General features: G+C 45.3%; 2 protein-coding genes across 4 annotated transcripts; both read right to left on the reverse strand.

Moving 5' to 3' along the window:
• Window positions 1-5,113: 5,113 nt before the first annotated feature.
• On the reverse strand, window positions 5,114-8,557 carry CFAP141 (cilia and flagella associated protein 141). Its single transcript, XM_059932599.1, is given in 4 exon segments — window positions 5,114-5,465; window positions 6,020-6,149; window positions 8,347-8,476; window positions 8,479-8,557. Coding segments are annotated over 4 exon segments (441 nt in total). The 3' UTR covers window positions 5,114-5,363.
• Window positions 8,558-9,099: 542 nt separating this feature from the next.
• On the reverse strand, window positions 9,100-18,112 carry C1H1orf43 (chromosome 1 C1orf43 homolog). 3 transcript variants are annotated; one of them, XM_059932574.1, is made up of 7 exons: window positions 17,820-18,105; window positions 17,327-17,428; window positions 13,338-13,455; window positions 13,071-13,124; window positions 12,241-12,407; window positions 12,094-12,152; window positions 9,100-10,049 (listed from the first exon to the last, which is right to left on the reverse strand). In XM_059932574.1, the coding sequence occupies exons 1-7, from the start codon at window positions 17,883-17,885 to the stop codon at window positions 9,854-9,856; spliced, it is 762 nt and encodes a 253-aa protein (XP_059788557.1). In that variant the 5' UTR covers window positions 17,886-18,105; the 3' UTR covers window positions 9,100-9,853. The 3 variants fall into 3 exon arrangements, with proteins under 3 accessions (XP_059788557.1, XP_059788562.1, XP_059788570.1); XM_059932587.1 differs by having other exon boundaries at window positions 9,965-10,049; window positions 12,046-12,152; window positions 17,820-18,112; XM_059932579.1 differs by lacking the exon at window positions 17,327-17,428 and having other exon boundaries at window positions 17,820-18,108.
• Between the last annotated feature and the right edge of the window lie 213 nt (window positions 18,113-18,325).

Consider the following 18,325-nt stretch of genomic DNA (forward strand, 5'->3'; position numbering starts at 1 on the left):
TTGCCCTTCAGCTTCCCCCTTACTCTCACCCAGACTGTGCTGGATGCTAATCAAATTCCACTGGTTGAGTTTTACCTTTTGATTCCTGGTATTCAGGGAGCTTGAGCAACAGTGAAGAGGGGAGGCCACTCATGATCCTTGACAATTCCCCCAGATCCCCAGATCAAATTACTGTGCTATTTTGAGAGTCTCTAATTGGCAGGAAGACATCATTCCTCCCCCTTAAGAGCCACAGGGATGGAGTAAGAGGGTAAGGTTGGGATCTAGAAGGCCATCCCAGAGCTTCAAGCGGGTGGGGCCGGGGGAGAAAAGAGGGGGATGGTCACAGTAATCCAGATAGGGTAATGTTCTCCATTTCTCCCTTTCCGCATAGTGGTCTTTAAATAGAACTTTTATAGCAACACAGACCAAGGTCTGTGTTGCTCTCTACTCTTCTCCTCACCCTCTGCTCCCTTCTTAACTCCCCCCACTCATCATCATAATCATCATCATTACCCACTCTATTCCCCTTGGCTTAGTTCCAGGCCATGTTCATTCCACTTGGAGCCTTGCTACTGACAGGTGGCAGTTAATCCCAGACACTGGCACCGTACAATCTGACAATATGCCAGGGTGAGGTGGGCACTGTTCAAGGTGACCAGAGCTAACATGGAAGAATATAAATGGCTCTAATTAGTCATTACGTCAAGGATAGATGGGTAGTATTAATACTAGGCCCCAACAATGGGGTGACTGAAACACCCACCAGCGTAGAGGGCAAAACTGGAGTCCACTCAGGAGAGCTTCCAGTCAATAGAGGTAGATACGCAGATGGACCATCAGCTGACTCTTGAAGGAAAGCAGAAAAACCAAAGACCCCTACTGTTGCACTTAGGGAACGGAATGAGAGAGTCCCAGGGACAGGAAGCAGTGGATAATAAGGTGGGGGGATTGAATAAGGAGGAGAAAAATACAAGGACAGGAGAGGATCAGAGCCATATCCCTTCTAGTATAAGGGAAAGGTATAGGAAGATTTGATATTCAGACTTCAGCTCTCTCCTGCTCCCTCACTAGCCCTCCTGTTCAAGACTGAAATCCACATAGGTTGCAGCGACTGGTCTTCCAAAGGGGTCCTGGAGAGAAGAGGTTCAGTAAAACAGACAGGAGCCCCAGAGCCCCAGAGGTTGAGGTAGGAAAGAGTGTGATGCCAAATTGCCTACTGCTGTAAGAATATGTTTGACATTTAGTTGGTTCCTAATTAAACAACCCAATATCAAACATATCACACAGAAGCAGGCAGGAGAGCTTTGGTGGTCCTCTGCTTTCCTCCCCACTGCAAACAAAGGACAGAGCAGAGACACCAGGCACCAAGCATGGCTAGATGGAGAGCCATCTCCTTGGGGAGGGGCACTGACCCTTGCTCTTTGCCTCCCAAGGCAGCCAGCTCTTAGTCATCTTCTCTTCGTGCCATCCCTGACTCGGCTCCTCTCCTACTAGTGCCTGGCCTTCGCTGGATCACGTTGGCCTAAACCAGGAAGAATATCTGGCAGGGCTCCACATCTGGGCACCTATCCTTCCCCAAAGCTCCAACACGGAGCTTCTCCCCAACATGTCACGGCCCCAGTGCCCAGAGGATCAGCAGTGTCAGCAGCTCCTCATCAACCTTGCCACCTGTTCTCAACTCCCCTCCTTTGCCCCAAGGCTTTGCCAGAGTGGGGGTGGGGACTTGCACAACCTGCTTTCCCTTTCCAACACCCACACAAGGCTGCTGAAGGCCTTTCAGCGGACACCTTCCTGGAACCCTCCTGCTCTTAAGTACGACAGATTAGTAGCCATGGGAAACTTCCAGAAGGCTTGGCTGCTTCTTCCCACCATCTTGTCCCTTCTCACCTTCTCCCCATGTCCTCCAGGCATCCTCCTTAAAGTCACCGTTGGGTGTCCAGAAGAGAAGAGTGACCTGTCTCACTAGCAGGCTCCAGCCTGGGCTCCAGAGAAGACGTATGGTCTCTCCTGCCTGGCGGAATTAGAAGTAAGACTTTAGGAGATCAAAGGGAGGGAGGAAACCCCCTCTGCCAGGAAACAGCCTGCATTCCTTGGGACTCTCCTCCGCTTCTGGGGCTTTTTAAAACGCAAGCTCCTGGGCCGGCTTCTCTCATGGTCTTCCCTCACAGGGATCCAGCCTGGTGCCTGCTTTTCTGGGAGATTTTTCTTCTGAAGAGAATCAGGTCTGTTGAATGTCATGTGGCAGGCAGATTCTTCTCTCTACTGTGGCAGAAAGGAGCCCGAGTTATAGCTACACTGGTGGGGTGGGGGGCTTGGGTGGAAGTGTGGGGTGGGAGGAGGATGCTCTGCTTCAGCCCCCAGGCCTGTTCCATGTGTCCTTGTTCCCATTAGGCCGGACACCTCCACACCCCCTCAACACACGCACACACAAACACATATGCCAACTCGACAGTGCCCTTGATCTAGATCGATAGCTTGTCCCAAGCCCCAGTCAATTCCTATTGTGTGGCTCTTGCCTTCCAGGGGAAGACTTACAAATGGGCATACAAGCTCCGAGGTAGGCACCTGTGGTGTTGTCTTATGGGTTTCAATCTGTGTGTAATTTTTACTTTCTTGACCTTCCTTTTTATCCTTAACACCCCCTCCCCCAAGTTCTAGTTCCCTTCTCTGGGAATCTTGATTGTCCTGGAGAACCACAGGCTGGAGGGAGAGAGGCTGGGAAAGGGACTAGCAGGAACTGAAAGGACTTTAGTGTTTGGGGCACTGAGGAAACAGAGGCAGAGACAGGAAACATCGATGTAGGGGAGGAGCAGCTTTCTTAGAAGGAGACTGACAGGACGGCACATCCAGGCTGAAATCTCAGATTGCCTTTGATGAAAGCTTTCTAGCTCTCCTGGAAGTAACTTCTGTGTAGTCGTTTCAAGCAAGACTGAGTCCTTCTGAGCCTGAGGAGCTGGGTAAGGCACCAGCCACAGAGGGAAAAGGGGCTGGATGGGTATGATGGGGTGAACTACTCAGTTGATGTGATGAGAGCGGACAGAGTAGGCAGAGAGGATCAGAGGAGATGGGCTCCGTAGGGGGCCGGACTGCCAATACTGGAGCCAGCCTGGCACTGACAAGCCCTGGGGAGAGAGGCCAAGGTCAGGGATCAAGGCACAGGGGGCGGGGCATTCTGTGGGCCCAAATGAACAGAGGAAAGAGGAATAAAAGGGGTTGATGAGAGAGTGTGGTGGGATGTGGGGGGGCAGCCAGGTAATGGAGAGGAAATAAAAAGAGAAAGACTATCACAGGGCAGGAAAACATCATTATGACTTAGCATTTATTGGATATTATATGCCACTTCTCTGCTAAGTGCTTTATTTAATCTCCACAGTAATCCAGTGAGGTAGGCGTTATCTCCATTTTACATATAAAAAAACCCCTGTGACCCAGAAAGTTAAAGTTACGTGCTCAAGGCCACACAGGCAGTAAGTGACAGACAGAATTCAAACCCAGCTCTGTCATGTGGAAGCCTGTTCTCGTAACGCCAGGCTATGCTGCCATATATAAGAGGTGGGGGGCGGCTGGGAGATAGATACAAGGGAAGATGAAAGAAGTGAAGGCGAGGTGGACCTGCAGGGAATAGAAGGCAGGGGAACAGGCAGAAGGAATGGGAGACTCAGCCAGGTTTGCGGGTCAAACCCAGGACACGTGTGTGGTTTTTCTCCTATAAAACTCTCATCATACCTGTCATGACTTGGTCAACGCCTGCCTCCCCGACCAGCCTGTGAGCTCCGTGTCTTGTTTGGTGTCACAACACTTGAGTAGTTATTGACTAAAGATAAGACGGCTTGGGAAGCAGGGCTGATGGGGACTGGAGGATGAATGGATATATAGGACAGAAAGACAGGCCTGGGATGGAGAATGACATTTGAGCTGCATAAGGGGTCTGGCCAGGGGGCCAGTAGGGGACCTGTGAAGGGCTTGGTCACAGGGAAATCTCCTAAGAGGGAAGAAGGAGGATACCTACTGCGTGCCAAGCGCTGGGCTTGCTGTCTACATAATCTTATTTAATCCTCATAATGTTCCTCTGAGATGGGTATTATCCCCACTTTCAGAAGAGAAAATTGAGGCTCAGAGAAGTAACTTACACATGGTGACACAATTAAGAGGTGAAGCCAGACTTCGAACGCACACCTGACTCCATAGCGTGTGCTCTTCTCTTTATACCTTGCTGCTTCTCTGTGCTCCGCATCAGCGGGGTGTGTAGGGAAAGGAGGAAGGAGAAGCTCCGAGCTAAGATGAAAAATGCATATTGAAGGACAGAGGCAGACTTGTGGGAGGGGGGAAAGAAAAGGTGCGAGTTTTGCAGTGCAGACAGAGCCACATGGAGTTGAGGGCAGGAAACCATCAGTGTGGAAAGGATGAGTAACCAGTGAGCATGCAGATGGCAAGGTGAGGGAACAGGGAAAAGTATGTATGACGGCAATTGCATCAGAGAGTGATGGCGTGTTCCTGCACCTGTTACTGGCTGCAGAGTGGGAGTCTCTCTGGCTTGAGATGTCATTTGTATGTAAAGCGGATCTTTATAAGTAAGGTTCTCTATGGCCTATAGATGCAAATGATTAATCAGTACTTTTCAGAATTTTGAATGCATTTAGATTTCACATGCTCTTTCCAGTCCCCCATAAATCCCACCATCCCTTATTCCCTTATAACTGCCGGACTCCTGAAGGCATTTGAGTCTGGAACCCTGTTATTTTGCCGAGGTGGGAATTCAGGTGGAAATCCAGAGGAAAGAGACTTGTCCAAGGTCTCACAATAACTGGCCAAGTCAGAGCCTAAAATCCAGGCCTCCTGACATCAAGCACCATAGTGCCTGTGGATTAATAGCCATATTCAGAGCTATTTGTCCAAGTATACAGAAGATCAGTGGAAGTGAGATCAGAGAGGTGGTGAGCAAAATCCAGAAAGCTCTATTAAGATTATGGCAGCTGTGAATAAGCACTTTTGAAACAGATCAAGATTTAGGGCTGAAAGAATGAGCCAGTAGTCCAGGTTTGAACCTTTAAGAACTAGCTTTATTTGTTAAACCAAATCAGGATTCGCTTCTCACATTGTGCCTCTATCCACCTCCCCTCCCCCCACTTACATCAACACTGCATATGTCACTCTGACCACAAGGCGTCACTCTTGTTTTTACCATTGTTTCATAGATTGTTTCCCCTATAGCACCAGGGGGTTGACAGGGGCCCGAGAGGTGAGAGTTGGAGCACTGTCTGGAGTCCTGGGCACATAACTAGATCCAGGTGAGTTTTGGGAAGGAAGTTGAAGGTGGTGGGGCTCAAGAAATCTAGGTTAGCAGGTATGGTGAGAATGGAAGGACAATGTTTCAAATGCCATTAGAGTCTCTCCACATAAAAAGCTTTGCCCATCTGATTTAGTTCCTGTTGGTACTGCCGATGCTCCTTTTCAAACAGCTGGTGCAGGGCAGCTTGACGGACCTAGTGGGGAGGGGAGAATAGAGTGTCATGTTTGCCCTCTGTTTACCCATCTTTCTCATTCTTTCTCCCTGGTTTCTTTCCCATCACCTGTGTTCTCTTGGATCTGGACTTAGCTGTGACATAAGCTAGGCAGTAGCATAGAGGCTGAACCACTGGAGTGGAAGCCTACCGATTTTTTTTCCCCGTGGGTGAAGCTCCAATGTTCAGCAAATATTTGCTGAGAACATACCATGAACCAGAAACTTTTCTAGGCACCTTGGATACAAAGATGGTGACATGACAGCAACTGGGGACTCCAGGGAGAGAGAGAGGTTCCAAGAGGCAGGTGTTAGGCACTAAGAAGCAGTCTTACCAAGGCGAGAGGAGCAAAGACTAGACTGAAGTTTGGGACTCTGCAGCTGGATGCAAAGAATCAATGAAAAGGAGCTTTGGTTTTACAGTTAAAGAGTTGCTGCTCTGGTATAACGGCAGAGACTAAGAGCTTGGGAATCCCAGTGGGCAAAGGCACAGGGCAGTAGGGGATGAAACTTCAGGTCACCCTTGCTAGAACTCACCATCAGTAATTGCTTGTTGGCCAGTGCCAACTCCTGCACCATAGTGTCCTGCATCCTTAGGATGGCATATGGGTTTCTCCTCTGGTTTAATGTCATCTGCCACAGACAGTGAGTGTGTGAATTTTGCCACCTGTCCCAGGCAGAAAGGTAGGGGTTGAATGGGTTAGAGTCGGGAGTGGAGACAAAAACGCCATCAGTGAGGCTGCTTCTTCACCAGAACTTCTGTGCCATCGTGAGAAGACTGCAAACTCCTTGAAAGGATAACTAGAACTGACTTAGAACTTAGTATATTATGTCACTCAATCATCAAAATAACCATGTGTCATAGATATTAATTTTTGCATTATACAGACAAGGAAACTTTAAAGTTCAGGTGAGTTGCCCAAGGTCACTTAATGGCAGACCTGGGTATCAAATCCAATCTAAGGATTAATTCCTTCCATCATACCAGTGATACTCAGTCCTGGCTAGGTCTTAATTAAGGTTTTCTAATATATAAGAGGAATATATGTATGTCTCACACACACACACCCTCTGTTCAGATAATCCTGTTGACATTTTTTTAAAAAATCAAGTATTTTTTACAGATGGCTGAAAAATTAAATTGATACAGAAATATATATTAAACGAAAAGTGAAAGCTTCATTCTTCTGCCCCAGTCCTTCTCAACAAAGTTATCAGTTTCTTGTGTATCCTTACAGAAAACTTTTCTATATCAGCAAGTGTTATCTTTTAATTTTTTTTTTAAATTTTTATTATTTATTTTATTTTTTGGCTGCCTTGGGTCTTCATTGCTGTGTGCGGGCTTTCTCTAGTTGCGGCGAGCGGGGGCTACTCTTCGTTGTGGTGCGCAAGCTTCTCATTGTGGTCGCTTCTCTTGTTGTGGAGCACGGGCTCTAGGTGCGCGGGCTTCAGTAGTTGTGGCTTGCGGGCTCTAGAGCGCAGGCTCAGTAGTTGTGGTGCACGGGCTTAGTTGCTCCACGGCATGTGGGATCTTCCCGGACCAGGGCTCGAACCCATGTCCCCCACACTGGCAGGCAGATTAGTAACCACTGCGCCACCAGGGAAGTCCCTTAATTTTTTTTAACATGAAATCATATGTTTACATAAGCAGTATTACTTAACAATTTGGACTTTTCATATCAGCACATAGAGATTTGCTTTGTTCTGTTTAAAGGCTGCCTAGTATTTCTGTATCATAATTTAACCAGCTACACGTTGTTTCTAGCTTTTTTATTTTTATAAACAATGCTGTCATGAATACTCGTGTGTGTACATTCTAGTGCTTTTGCAGGTATATCTGTGTAAATTCCTAGAAGTAGAGTTGCCAGTTCAAAGGATATGTGAATTGAAAATTTTGATAGATTTCATAAAAAAGGCTTCATAAAAAAGGCTGCATCAGGGACTTCCCTGGTGGCACAGTGATAAGAATCTGCCTGCCAATGCAGCGGACACGGGTTCGAGCCCTGATCCGGGAAGATCCCACATGCCGTGGAGCAACTAAGCCAGTGTACCACAACTACTGGGCCTGCGCTCTAGAGCCCGTGAGCCACAACTACTGAGCCTGTATGCCACAGGTACTGAAGCCTGTGTGCCTAGAGCCCATGCACCGCAACAAGAGAAGCCACCACAATGAGAAGCCCACGCACTGCAATGAAGAGTAGCCCCCACTCACCGCAACTAGAGAAAGCCCGTGCACAGCAACGAAGACCCAATGCAGCCAAAAATAAACAAATAAAATTAAAAGAAAAAAGGCTGCATCAATCTTGATTCCCACTAAAACTATATGCATTCTTGTTACCTCACATCCTTGCTACCTCTGGGTATAACCTATGAAACCTTAAAAAACAGGCTTATCCTATCTAATCCCAGACCATTTTAGAATCTTCTGGGTTAAGACCTGTGTTTTTTAAAAAAGCTCCCCAGGTGATGGAGATATACAGCCTAATCTTTTGAGTTTTCTCATTCATTCATTCAATACATACCTACTGCATACCTACCACATGGTTAGTGCGATGCTGGGCAACAAATACTTGAATTTTCCTTAAAAAGTTAAAAAAGAAAACAACGAAAACTTGCTCCAATTTTCCTTCAGAGGATGGGAAGCAAGGGAGAATAGAAACCATTGCCTATGTAGCCTAACCGAGTGGGCACTAGGAGGCTGATCTCTGCTTGTGAGAACAAGGGGTGCTTCCTGCCCCTCCCATACCTGTTTGCATTCTTGAGGAGCCCCTAACAAGATGGAGATCTCAGAAGTGGCTTAAGGAGGACAGGAGGGTGAAAAGGTCAATCTGAAGGCTAAGGGAAGGGATAGAAGCAGAGATTACCTGTCCACCATCTTCTTAAGTCCCAGGGCCCTTTGAAAACTCTGCAAGAAAAGGGAGTTCTGTTGATCTGCCTTGATCTCCAGTACCTCACTCAGTACCCTATCATAGTGGGAGACACATAGACCTTTTCTTTAGAGACAGGGAGTAGCCAATTTCCTAGGGGAGGTGGGGAGAAAGTCCTACTCCTTTCAGAATGGACCAAAGGTAACATGCAGCGGTTAGTATGCAACAAATATCTGAATACCTACTATGTGCCAGACATAATCTCCCACTCCTGCTACTACCCTTCTGTTACATCTGTCCATTTCTGGTAAATTGATCTGGAAACCTTATCCAGGGAAACACATCCAACCCAGCCCCTTTTCCAACTCTGCATACCTCTTCTACTTTTACCATCCTTTCCACAGACATGTCTTCAAACTTGCTTGATGTAGTCTTAGGAGACTGAGCAGGCTCAACTTTGTTTTCAGTCACCAAGGTTTCAGTAGTCATAGCAACATTTACACCTCCAACAATGAGCCTAGGCCTAGGAGTTGATTGGTCACCTGCCCTGTTGCCCTGGAGACCTGAAGGGAATCCTGGTTCTCCAGCCTTCTATTAGTGACACAGGCAATTCTATGAGCAAGGACCACGCTCACATTTCAGGATTTCTTCTTTTGTGGTCCCAAGGAGTATCTGTATGGTTCTAGGTCCAGAGAGCATATCACATGCCTGTTTTATTAAAAGACAACTATAAAGGAATGAATCATATGCTTTAGTTTTTAATTGTTCATTTTATTAAATAGTTTATATAAAGTCAGACCAATATATTGGTCTGACCATTCCTTCACACTACCCCACACATGAGGAGGGATGAGATTATGTCAGGTGTCAAAACATTCCCTTTTCAATTTATTCATGACACTATGGAATGAAAGTAGAAGGCAGATCCTTGCACGCCAGGGAAGTTGTGTTAAAGTTTCAACACATCCTGGTTTAAGTGGAGCACCAGGGTAAGTTGTTCCACATACCACTCATGGCCTCACCCAATCTCCCCACCAGTTCCTGTATACCTTTCCCACCAATGAACTCTTAGATGTCTCAAACCCAAGTGGTTCCCATACAACTGTGTTCGAAGGGATAGATACAGAAGACAAGACACCAAGCCCCGTCATCCCAACTGTCACCCTTGGGATTATTTATAGTCTGGAAAAGGACAGATGAACCATGATTAAAACCAAGTGAGGATTTTTAAAGAAGCTTTAACAGAAATATTAAGAAAAACATCTGAATTCAACTCCAGAGAAAAGTGCTACCAAGGGAAAATAAAGTCTTAACTCATGTTCTGCAACTGGTCGTAAGAGAGGGTGGCAGAATGATCCTCTAGGCATGAACTCTAAGAGCTCTGAACACAACCAGCGCTTCAGCTGATCCAGTCTGGGCTGCTGAGCCAGATGACCCGAGGGCTGCCCGGCAGGCACACTGCGGTCTGTCTGGCTCCATCAACAGTGACGGTTCTTCAGCTCCATCACAGAGTACTCTCCAGTGTGTTATAGTTGTCCTTAAAGCTCTTCAATTCGAGGAAGTGCTTGGCACGTTTACTCTTCTGACTGGAGGGGAGGTATGTCACCTGGATGGTTGTTGGGGAGACTTCAGGAGACTGGGTTAGGTCTTTGGCTGCTGACTGATGTTGTCGCTGAGAGCTCCCACTTCGGGCTTTGACCCTGAAGAATACAAAGAGGGCAGGTCATGGACAGAATGAGGACTAATGGAAGAAAACAATTCAAGGCTTATCCATCCTATAAATGCAGCTGTAGCCACAAATGGTCTCTGTCCTACCTTATAAACTAGTTACTAGAGTTACTAAAATCTCATCTGGTAGCTTAGAAATAGCAGAGAAACCAATTTTCCCACTGAGTCCCTGCCTCTGACTCAACCTCTTCTTCATTTCACTGTGCTTAAAGCAAACTTTTAATTCTGCTGATTCACCTAATGTGTGCATGCCATTAATATACTCCCAGTCCCTTGAAACAACTGAATAACAAAAAATAATATTGAAGTTAACTACTAAGTACTTATTAGGACATTAAACCTGGTGCTTTACCAACATGTAATTTACTAACATCCCACTATTCCTATAGGGTGGTATCATCCTCTTTTGCAGGTTAGGAAACCAAGGGTCCATCCAGTAAGTTACCTGAGGTCACAAAGCTAGTAAGTGACAGAGAGCTGGGATTCAAACCTAAGTTTGTCAGATTTCAGAAACTTTCTAGAAACTAGAGATCAAAGAGACAATTTTTTTTAAACTGTGGTAAAATACACATAAAATCTACCATCTTAACCATTTTTAAATGTTTACAGTTCAGCAGTGTTAAGTACATTCACATTGTTGTGCAACCAACCTCCAGAATTCTTTCCATCTTGTAAAACAAACTCTCTGCCTATTAAACAACTCCCTATTCTCCCTTTCCTCTAGCCCCTGGCAACCACCACTCTACTTTCTGTCTCTATGAATATGATTACTCCAGATACCTCACATAAGTGGAATCATACAGTATTTGTCTTTCAAAGAAACTGAATTTTGAACAGGCCTCCTGCCTGACTTCTAGACCAAATGCTCTTTTCCATCCTTTCCACATGTTCATTTTCATTAGTTTTCTAAGTAGTTTTTACTAGGACCTTTTGTCTTTAGAACAAGGTAGTTTATTTTTAAGAATAGAGAGGACAGGACAGACATACCCCTTATCTTTTGAGAAAGAGCCATAGTCAACACAGCAGAAAACAGATGTATTCTTTTCATGGCTGGTAACTAACTTTTTATTCTAGACTGGCTTTCCCGCTTTACTCTTTCAGTTACACGTATGCATAAACAACATAATGAAGATTTGTTAGTATGTATTTACAATGTTCCCAGCGAGGGACTTCCCTGGTGGTGCAGTGATTGAGAATCTGCCTGCCAATGCAGAGGACATGAGTTCGATCCCTGGTCTGAGAAGACCCCTCATGCCGTGGAGCAACTAAGCCAGTGTGCCACAACTACTGAGCCTGTACTCCAGAGCCTGCGAGCCACAACTACTGAAGCCCGCATGCTCTAGGGCCCGTGCTCCGCAACAAGAGAAGACACTGCAGTGAGAAGCCCGTGCACTGAAACGAAGACCCAACACAGCCAAAAAAGATAATAAATAAATAAAATACATAACATAAAAAAAAAAAGAGGAATTGTGATGTGGTCATAACATAAATGGAAAAAAAAAAAGTTCCCAGAGAAAAATCATGATGTCTCTTCTATAACACAAGCCCTCAGCAGCTGATTCTTTAGTGATACCTTTTGTTTCAGATAGGGTTACTAATACTTTAAGTGGTAATAAAAATGGTTGGCATTTAATTCTTTTATCGAACCAAGGCACAAAAGGATGACACTGGGGCCCTGAAAAGAAGGCATCTTTGTGTGCTGAAAAACTTTACTTTATTCCATTTATTGGTGTAATAGGTTATACCAATTCTGACATTTTACTGAGTTGGACAAAAAACAAAAACAAGGAGAAAAAGAGATGCACAATAGGAGAAACTTCCCTTATTAGCTTGTAGAGCAGCATTTGCTTTCCAATGTGAGCAAGCAGCAGCTCTAACAGTCTAGGACCTGACAACTCTTATGTTATCATAGATTTTGTTCACAGTGCTTTTGAAGGTCATCTCACTGTGGGAACAGTCCAGCACTACCTGTATTCTCTAACCAGCTCCCTTTGACATGTTCCCCTCCAAACTCACACTGTGGCCAGCTCACTCAGGGCCTCCTGATAGCGCAGGTACTCACTCTGGCCAAAGACCTGAAGAAAGAGGAAGGGAGAATGAGAATCTCTCAGTCTGGGGCATCCCTTTAGTTCCCTGAAGGAAAAGAGTGGCCATCTGGCTTACCCCTGTCCCATAGCGGGCTGTCTCATAGCCATCCAGCAGGGTATCAATGAGGGCCTTGCGCACACCCTTGAAAGGAGTACTAGTGTTTCGAAGATCTAGCAGGTAGGAGCGGAAATTCTTGCCCATTAAGGAACGGGGATGCCGGCCTTCAGCATGAAATGGGATCTCTATGGAGATAATAGAACAATGATACCCCCTTTCCCATTTGTTTAGTCTTTCTAATTAATTTCCCAAACTTACAAATAGGTCCAATGAGTGAGTTGGGGGGAAATTCTAAGAGAATTCAGAAGACCAGAGATATAGAGCTGTGTCTGAGTGGTCATATGGTGGTGGCAATACAACTGTTAAACTATACCAACGACACACAATAGTGTCATTTTCCTATTTACCCTATTTACCCATAGTTTAAAATATATATGTTTTGGTAGAGATAGAGCATTTTTGACAATGGTCATATGAAAAAAATGGAAAAAAATTCAAGAGCATTTCTGACAATGGTCATATAGAAAAAAATTCAAGAACCATCTAAATAGGCTTGGTGAAAAAGCAGATGCTGCCTGTCTTTTGTGGGAAAACAAGCAAATTACCACCATCTAGTTCATGAAACTAAAGGTCTAGAAAGAACAAAACAAATCCAGACTCTTTGGAGAAAAATAACTTACATACATCATTTCCTTAGGTAAAATAGTAACCCAGTACTCTCAAAACTAGGAAATTCCTACCAGCCGGAGATGTGCAGAAAGGACAAATTCTAACACATAAAGTGGGTTCCTCCCTCTCTTCCCCAGGTGAGCTTTCAGGATCCGGAACGGCTGTTGAGCAGCCCTTACCAGAGGCACGGATGGCATCCAGAGCTTTCATCCTGTATAGATAGTTGTAGCAATCTGTTAAGAAAGAGACTGGTCTCAGGCATAACCCTCAAAAGATTCTCCAAACTCTAGCAAGCTTATTGTGCCTCCCACATCTGACATATACCCAGTAACAAGGAACCACAGCTGCTGAGTCTGCCAGCAGCTATGTTTATAACTCTGAGAACAAAGGAATTCTGAGTTTGTGAGACCCCTCACTGAAGTATCCTCCAAGAGCATGCCGCATACTTTGATTTCCCTGGGTTTCCAGCTGTAGCAGTCTTGCGTCATCATCTGCAAGGAGCTGAGGTTCATATCTGATATCCTGAACCCTGGACAGTCGGATATCAATCTCCTCTTTTAAGTCCTGTTCATGTGGAGAAAAGAATACAGTCACTTAGCCTGTACTTTGCTTCCCATCAGTCTGGAAATGGGGCAGAGCAGGTGAACAACTAAGACAACAGAAGCAGAGAAAATGCTCATTTGGCTAATGAAATTGCCAGATAAGACTCAAGAATTTAATAAAGAATGGAGTTGGGTTCGCTAGGAACCTCTCCAAACTGCATATCTCTAAGCTAGAGCTTTTAACCTGCCAGAATTCCTTCAAGCTCTACACCATTATTTCTGATTTTCAACTGAAATTTTGGAGGGCGCTGAGTGGCATGCGGGATCTTAGTTCCCCCACCAGAGATCAAACCCGCACCCTCTGCAGTGGAAGCACAGTCTCAACCACTGGACTACCAGGGAAGTTCCCTTGACAGGATTTAGAAGAATCTTGGTTAGGTGTCATAAAGAATTTCCTGAGCTGGGAAAAAATGGACATCAACTGGAAGTCATAATCTACTCTAAAAACCTGTAAGAAGATCTGTATGTGGTTTAGAAGTCTGGGAGTTATCCTTACCTGGTGGACCACAGGATTTCTAGAGGCTTTCTTCTAGAGCGCATTTAATTTTTTAAGTAGGTAATTCAAAAAGATACGAAAGGTGTCACCCCCACTTACCCAGAGCAACCACTGTTAACAGTTTCATATTCATCTGTCTTATGAGGGTTGCCAGAGTCCCAGCAAGTATTTTCTTGTGACATTTAGGAACTTCTATTGTGAAATATGTCATTCGTAGAATACATTTGACATATATATACATCTTGATTACAAAATTCATTAAGATGCACACCTCTATGCACTTATCCAATTTATGAACTGGAATATGACCAATGACTTGGAAGCCTTGTGTGTCCACCCGATTGAATGCAACCTCCAACCTTAACTTCTCAAGTTTTATTTTTCTTTGCTGTTTTATCACATCACCCTGAGGAAGATGTTTAGCTTTGCCTGGTTTTGAACCTTATACAAATGGAAAAAAATATATATATATATATTTTTGAAAAATACTTTTTGAATTGCTCTGCAACCTATCTTTTAAAGGTTTTTTTGGTTTGTTTTTTTAAATTTATTTATTTTTGGCTGTGTTGGGTCTTCGTTTCTGTGCAAGGGCTTTCTCCAGTTGCGGCGAGTGGGGGCCACTCTTCATCGTCTTCATCGTGGTGCGTGGGCCTCTCACTGTCGCGGCCTCTCTTGTTGCGGAGCACAGGCTCCAGACGCGCAGGCTCAGTAGTTGTGGCTCACGGGCCTAGCCGCTCCACGGCATGTGGGATCTTCCTGGACCAAGGCATGAACCCGTGTCCCCTGCATTGGCAGGCGGATTCCTAACCACTGCGCCACCAGGGAAGCCCCTTAAAGTTTTAAATAAACTTTACTGAGGTTTAATTTACACGCAATAAAATACATCCATTTTAAGTGTGTAGTTTGACGTATTTTGACAAATGAATACATCCATTCAACCACCATCCCAATCAAGATACAGAACACTGGACTTCCCTGGTGGTGCAGTGGTTAAGAATCCACCTGCCAATGCAGGGGACGTGGGTTCGAGCCCTGGTCCGGGAAGATCCCACATGCCGCGGAGCAACTAAGCCCGTTCACGACAACTACTGAGCCTGTGCTTTAGAGCCCGCGGACCACAACTACTGAGCCCACGTGCCACAACTACTGAAGCCCACGCGCCTAGAGCTCGTGCTCTGCAACGAGAAGCCACTGCAATGAGAAGCCCGCGCAACGCAACGAAGACCCAATGCAGCCAAAAATAAATAAATAAATAAATAAATAAATAAATAAATAAATTTATTAAAAAAAAAAAAGATACAGAACACTTTCATCACCCCAAAACGTTCTTCATCCCCCTTTGCAGGCAACCTCCCCTTTCATGCCCCAGGGAACACTGATATGCTATCAATATAGTCCTTCCTGTTCCAGAATTCCATACAAATGGAATGGAATCATACGGTACATATTCTTTTGTGAATGGCTTTCTGGCATTTTTTTCACCTGGCATGTTTTTGAGATTCATTCATATTTGTGATTTACTTTTTCCATTCAAAAGTATTTTGGAGATTCACTTGTGTTCATATACTCATCTTCAGTTTATTTTCATTCCTTATAGTATTCCAGAATACTATTACATTATTATATTTCCATTCTCAAATGGACATTTAGAGTAACAGTTTTTCTAAAAAAAAATATTAGAAACAATGCTGTGAGTATTCTTGTACATGTTTTCTGGTACACATGAACAAAAATTAATTTCTCTATGGTAGGAGTGGAATTGCTGGGCTATGGATTAGGGACATTTGCAATCTTACTAGACAATACCCCAATATTTTCCAAAGCACTTTTACTAATTTGTACTTCCACCAGCAGTGGATGAGAATTTAGCCAGAACTTTTTAGAGCAAAAGGAATCTTGATCTCATCTAGTCTGAGGTTGGGGGGTCCTAAATAGTCAAAGGTTTGATTAGCTCATGACATACTGGAAACTAACCCTATATCCTTCTTATGGGAGGCAGCTGGCATTTGGAGAACTGGGAGAATGTGGAAGCACTTTTGAGGTTTCAGGCCACAACACCTTCTTTGAGGCTTTCCATGAAATATATCAGCAAAGAACAATGAGAGGAGGGTTACAGTACTAGTTAATGAAAGAACATTGGTCTAGGAGTTGACAGAATTGTGTCCTAGCTCTAGCCCTCCCACCAACCTGCTTTTCACTCAACAATGAATTATTACTATGTGTAGGCCCTGGCTCTACAACAGTGAACATAACTGGCATGGTGTATACATTCTTAGAGCTTAGGGAAGAGAGAGGCATTAAACAAATAAACATAAAAGAATATTTGTAGTAAAATGCTATCTGGAAACAAAGAAGACCTACTTTATAATGGGTCATAAGCATTCCTCTTTGTAGGAAATAGTATTTGAGGTAAGTTCTAAAGATCAAATGAGCTAGCCAAGTGAAAACCAGAGGTAGATCATTCTAGGCCACAGTGACAGCACACATAAAGATAAGAAATTCAACCAGTGTAGCTGGATCCCAGTGATCAGGGGAGAGCCATACAAAAGGAGGTTGGTAAGGACAGCAGGCAACATTTACCCAGAAGTGTAAGGCGGAAGAAGCAGGATGGGGGTGGCAGTTGGGGTATTAAGAGTTCTGTGGGGCATTACGACATGTTAGGTTTGAGATGCCTATCAGACATCTAATTGGAAATGTTAGGTAGGCAATTGGATACACAAGGATGGAACTCAGGAAGGAGGGATGGGATAGAAATAAAATTTCATCAGTAGATATTTAAAGCCAAGGAAAGGAAAGCAATTACCTAAAGAGAAAGTACAGACAGAGACTGCTTGGTTATTCACTTCCTGTATGTCCTCCAGTAAGCTGCTTCCTTTTCTTAGATTTCAGTTGGTAACATGAATGATAGAACTAGATGATTTATGGGGCCCTTATAAATCTAAAGTTTCGCAATGGCAACCCTTCTCACTGATCTGGGGCTAATTCTAACCACTCTAACCCCATCCTAAATCAAAAAAAAAAAAAACCCAAAACAGAAAACACTGGGTAGTTTAAATTGAACTGGGAAACATCATACCAGAGTTGGGAATTTTCATCCAAGTCCTTCATTCTGCAGATGCAGAAACTGAAGTCCCTGGATAAGCTACTTGCTGTGCCACGGCAGTGAGCAGGTAAGCCAAGACCCAAGATGACCTCTATTGCTCAATATACTAATATACACATGGGTAACTGGACCAGGAAATAGGGGAATTAAGTCATTTCTAAAGGCAAAGGAAATCTCATTCTGGGCCCTAATGGATCTGGAGAACCAGGCCTATCTCATGCCTTAAGGACCTACCTTGGGGGCATTGTGTCCCACAGGGACATGAGGTCCCCTTCGGGATTTCATTGCAAAGCGCATGATTTGCCTCTTCACAAAAATAAATAGCAGTACAAACACCTGTCCAAAAGATATGAGAAGTAAAGAACCTTGAATTAAAAAGTTAGACAAAAAAAAGGCATGCCTTCATTTCAAATCTCTCAATTCGGGCTCTCACGAATGCTTCGGGGTATAAGTTGGGACAAAGCAAGGCCGTCAGCGATGGCGTGGACATAGATAAGCCTGTAGCGTAGAGGCTTGGGGGTCTTAATCCTAGGGTTTAGGGGGAGGGTTCTCGGCCAGGGGCGGGGCGGTCGGTGACTTATGCTCCCAGGTACTCCTGGGATAGGAGTCAAAGCCCAGAAAAAGCGCAGGTGAGTGGGTGGAGAATGAGGACCGGGAACTGCTCAAGAGGAGGGTCTCTACTGGGTCAGAGGCGACAGCAGGAAATGGGGTGGGGGAATCTCCTCACCAGGCTCCCGTAGGCCATCACCAGCACGACATTCACGCCGGACAGCCAGTTACTGCCGGACGCCATGGCCTCCCCACCCCGCGCAGAACCGCTCCGGTTTACCCCGCTGCCCTGCCTCGTCAGTCCGGGCTGCGCCGAGGCAACGGCGCCTGGGTTCCCTGAAGCGCCCCGGCCATTTCCTTACGGGGAAAGACCAAGGCTGACCGGGCCTGAAAACATGGCGGACAGGGGGGGCGGGGGCTAGGAAAGAAGAACGATGCCTTCCCGCTTCCCCTCAGCACGTGACTCAGGCACGCAATGACAACCGGGACCGACGAGTGCGGAGACGCGGAACTACGCCAGTAAGAGGAAACGGAGGCTATCGGCGCGTCACGTGGTGGAGGCGGGGCCGCTGCGGAGGAGGCGGGGCGGACGCGCGGAGCCGGAATGAGGTGTCTCGTGGCGAGGCGGCACGCGCACGCTTGCGTGCGCGTCCTTTTTCGCGTCACGTGTTGGGGGACGCAGGA

Source organism: Balaenoptera ricei, chromosome 1, assembly GCF_028023285.1.
Source record: "Balaenoptera ricei isolate mBalRic1 chromosome 1, mBalRic1.hap2, whole genome shotgun sequence".
In the NCBI taxonomy this organism is placed as follows: Eukaryota; Metazoa; Chordata; class Mammalia; order Artiodactyla; family Balaenopteridae; genus Balaenoptera; species Balaenoptera ricei.

Bases quoted from the DNA above. Each gene is read 5' to 3' on its own strand.
- C1H1orf43 (XM_059932574.1), bottom strand. From the start codon at position 17,885: ATGGCGTCCGGCAGTAACTGGCTGTCCGGCGTGAATGTCGTGCTGGTG. The intron at 13,456-17,326 runs GTAGGTCCTTAA...CCACATGAACAG, and splicing joins TGGGACACAATGCCCCCAAG to GACTTAAAAGAGGAGATTGA. The intron at 12,153-12,240 runs GTAAGCCAGATG...CTCTTTCTTCAG, and splicing joins CAGCCCGCTATGGGACAGGG to GTCTTTGGCCAGAGTGAGTA.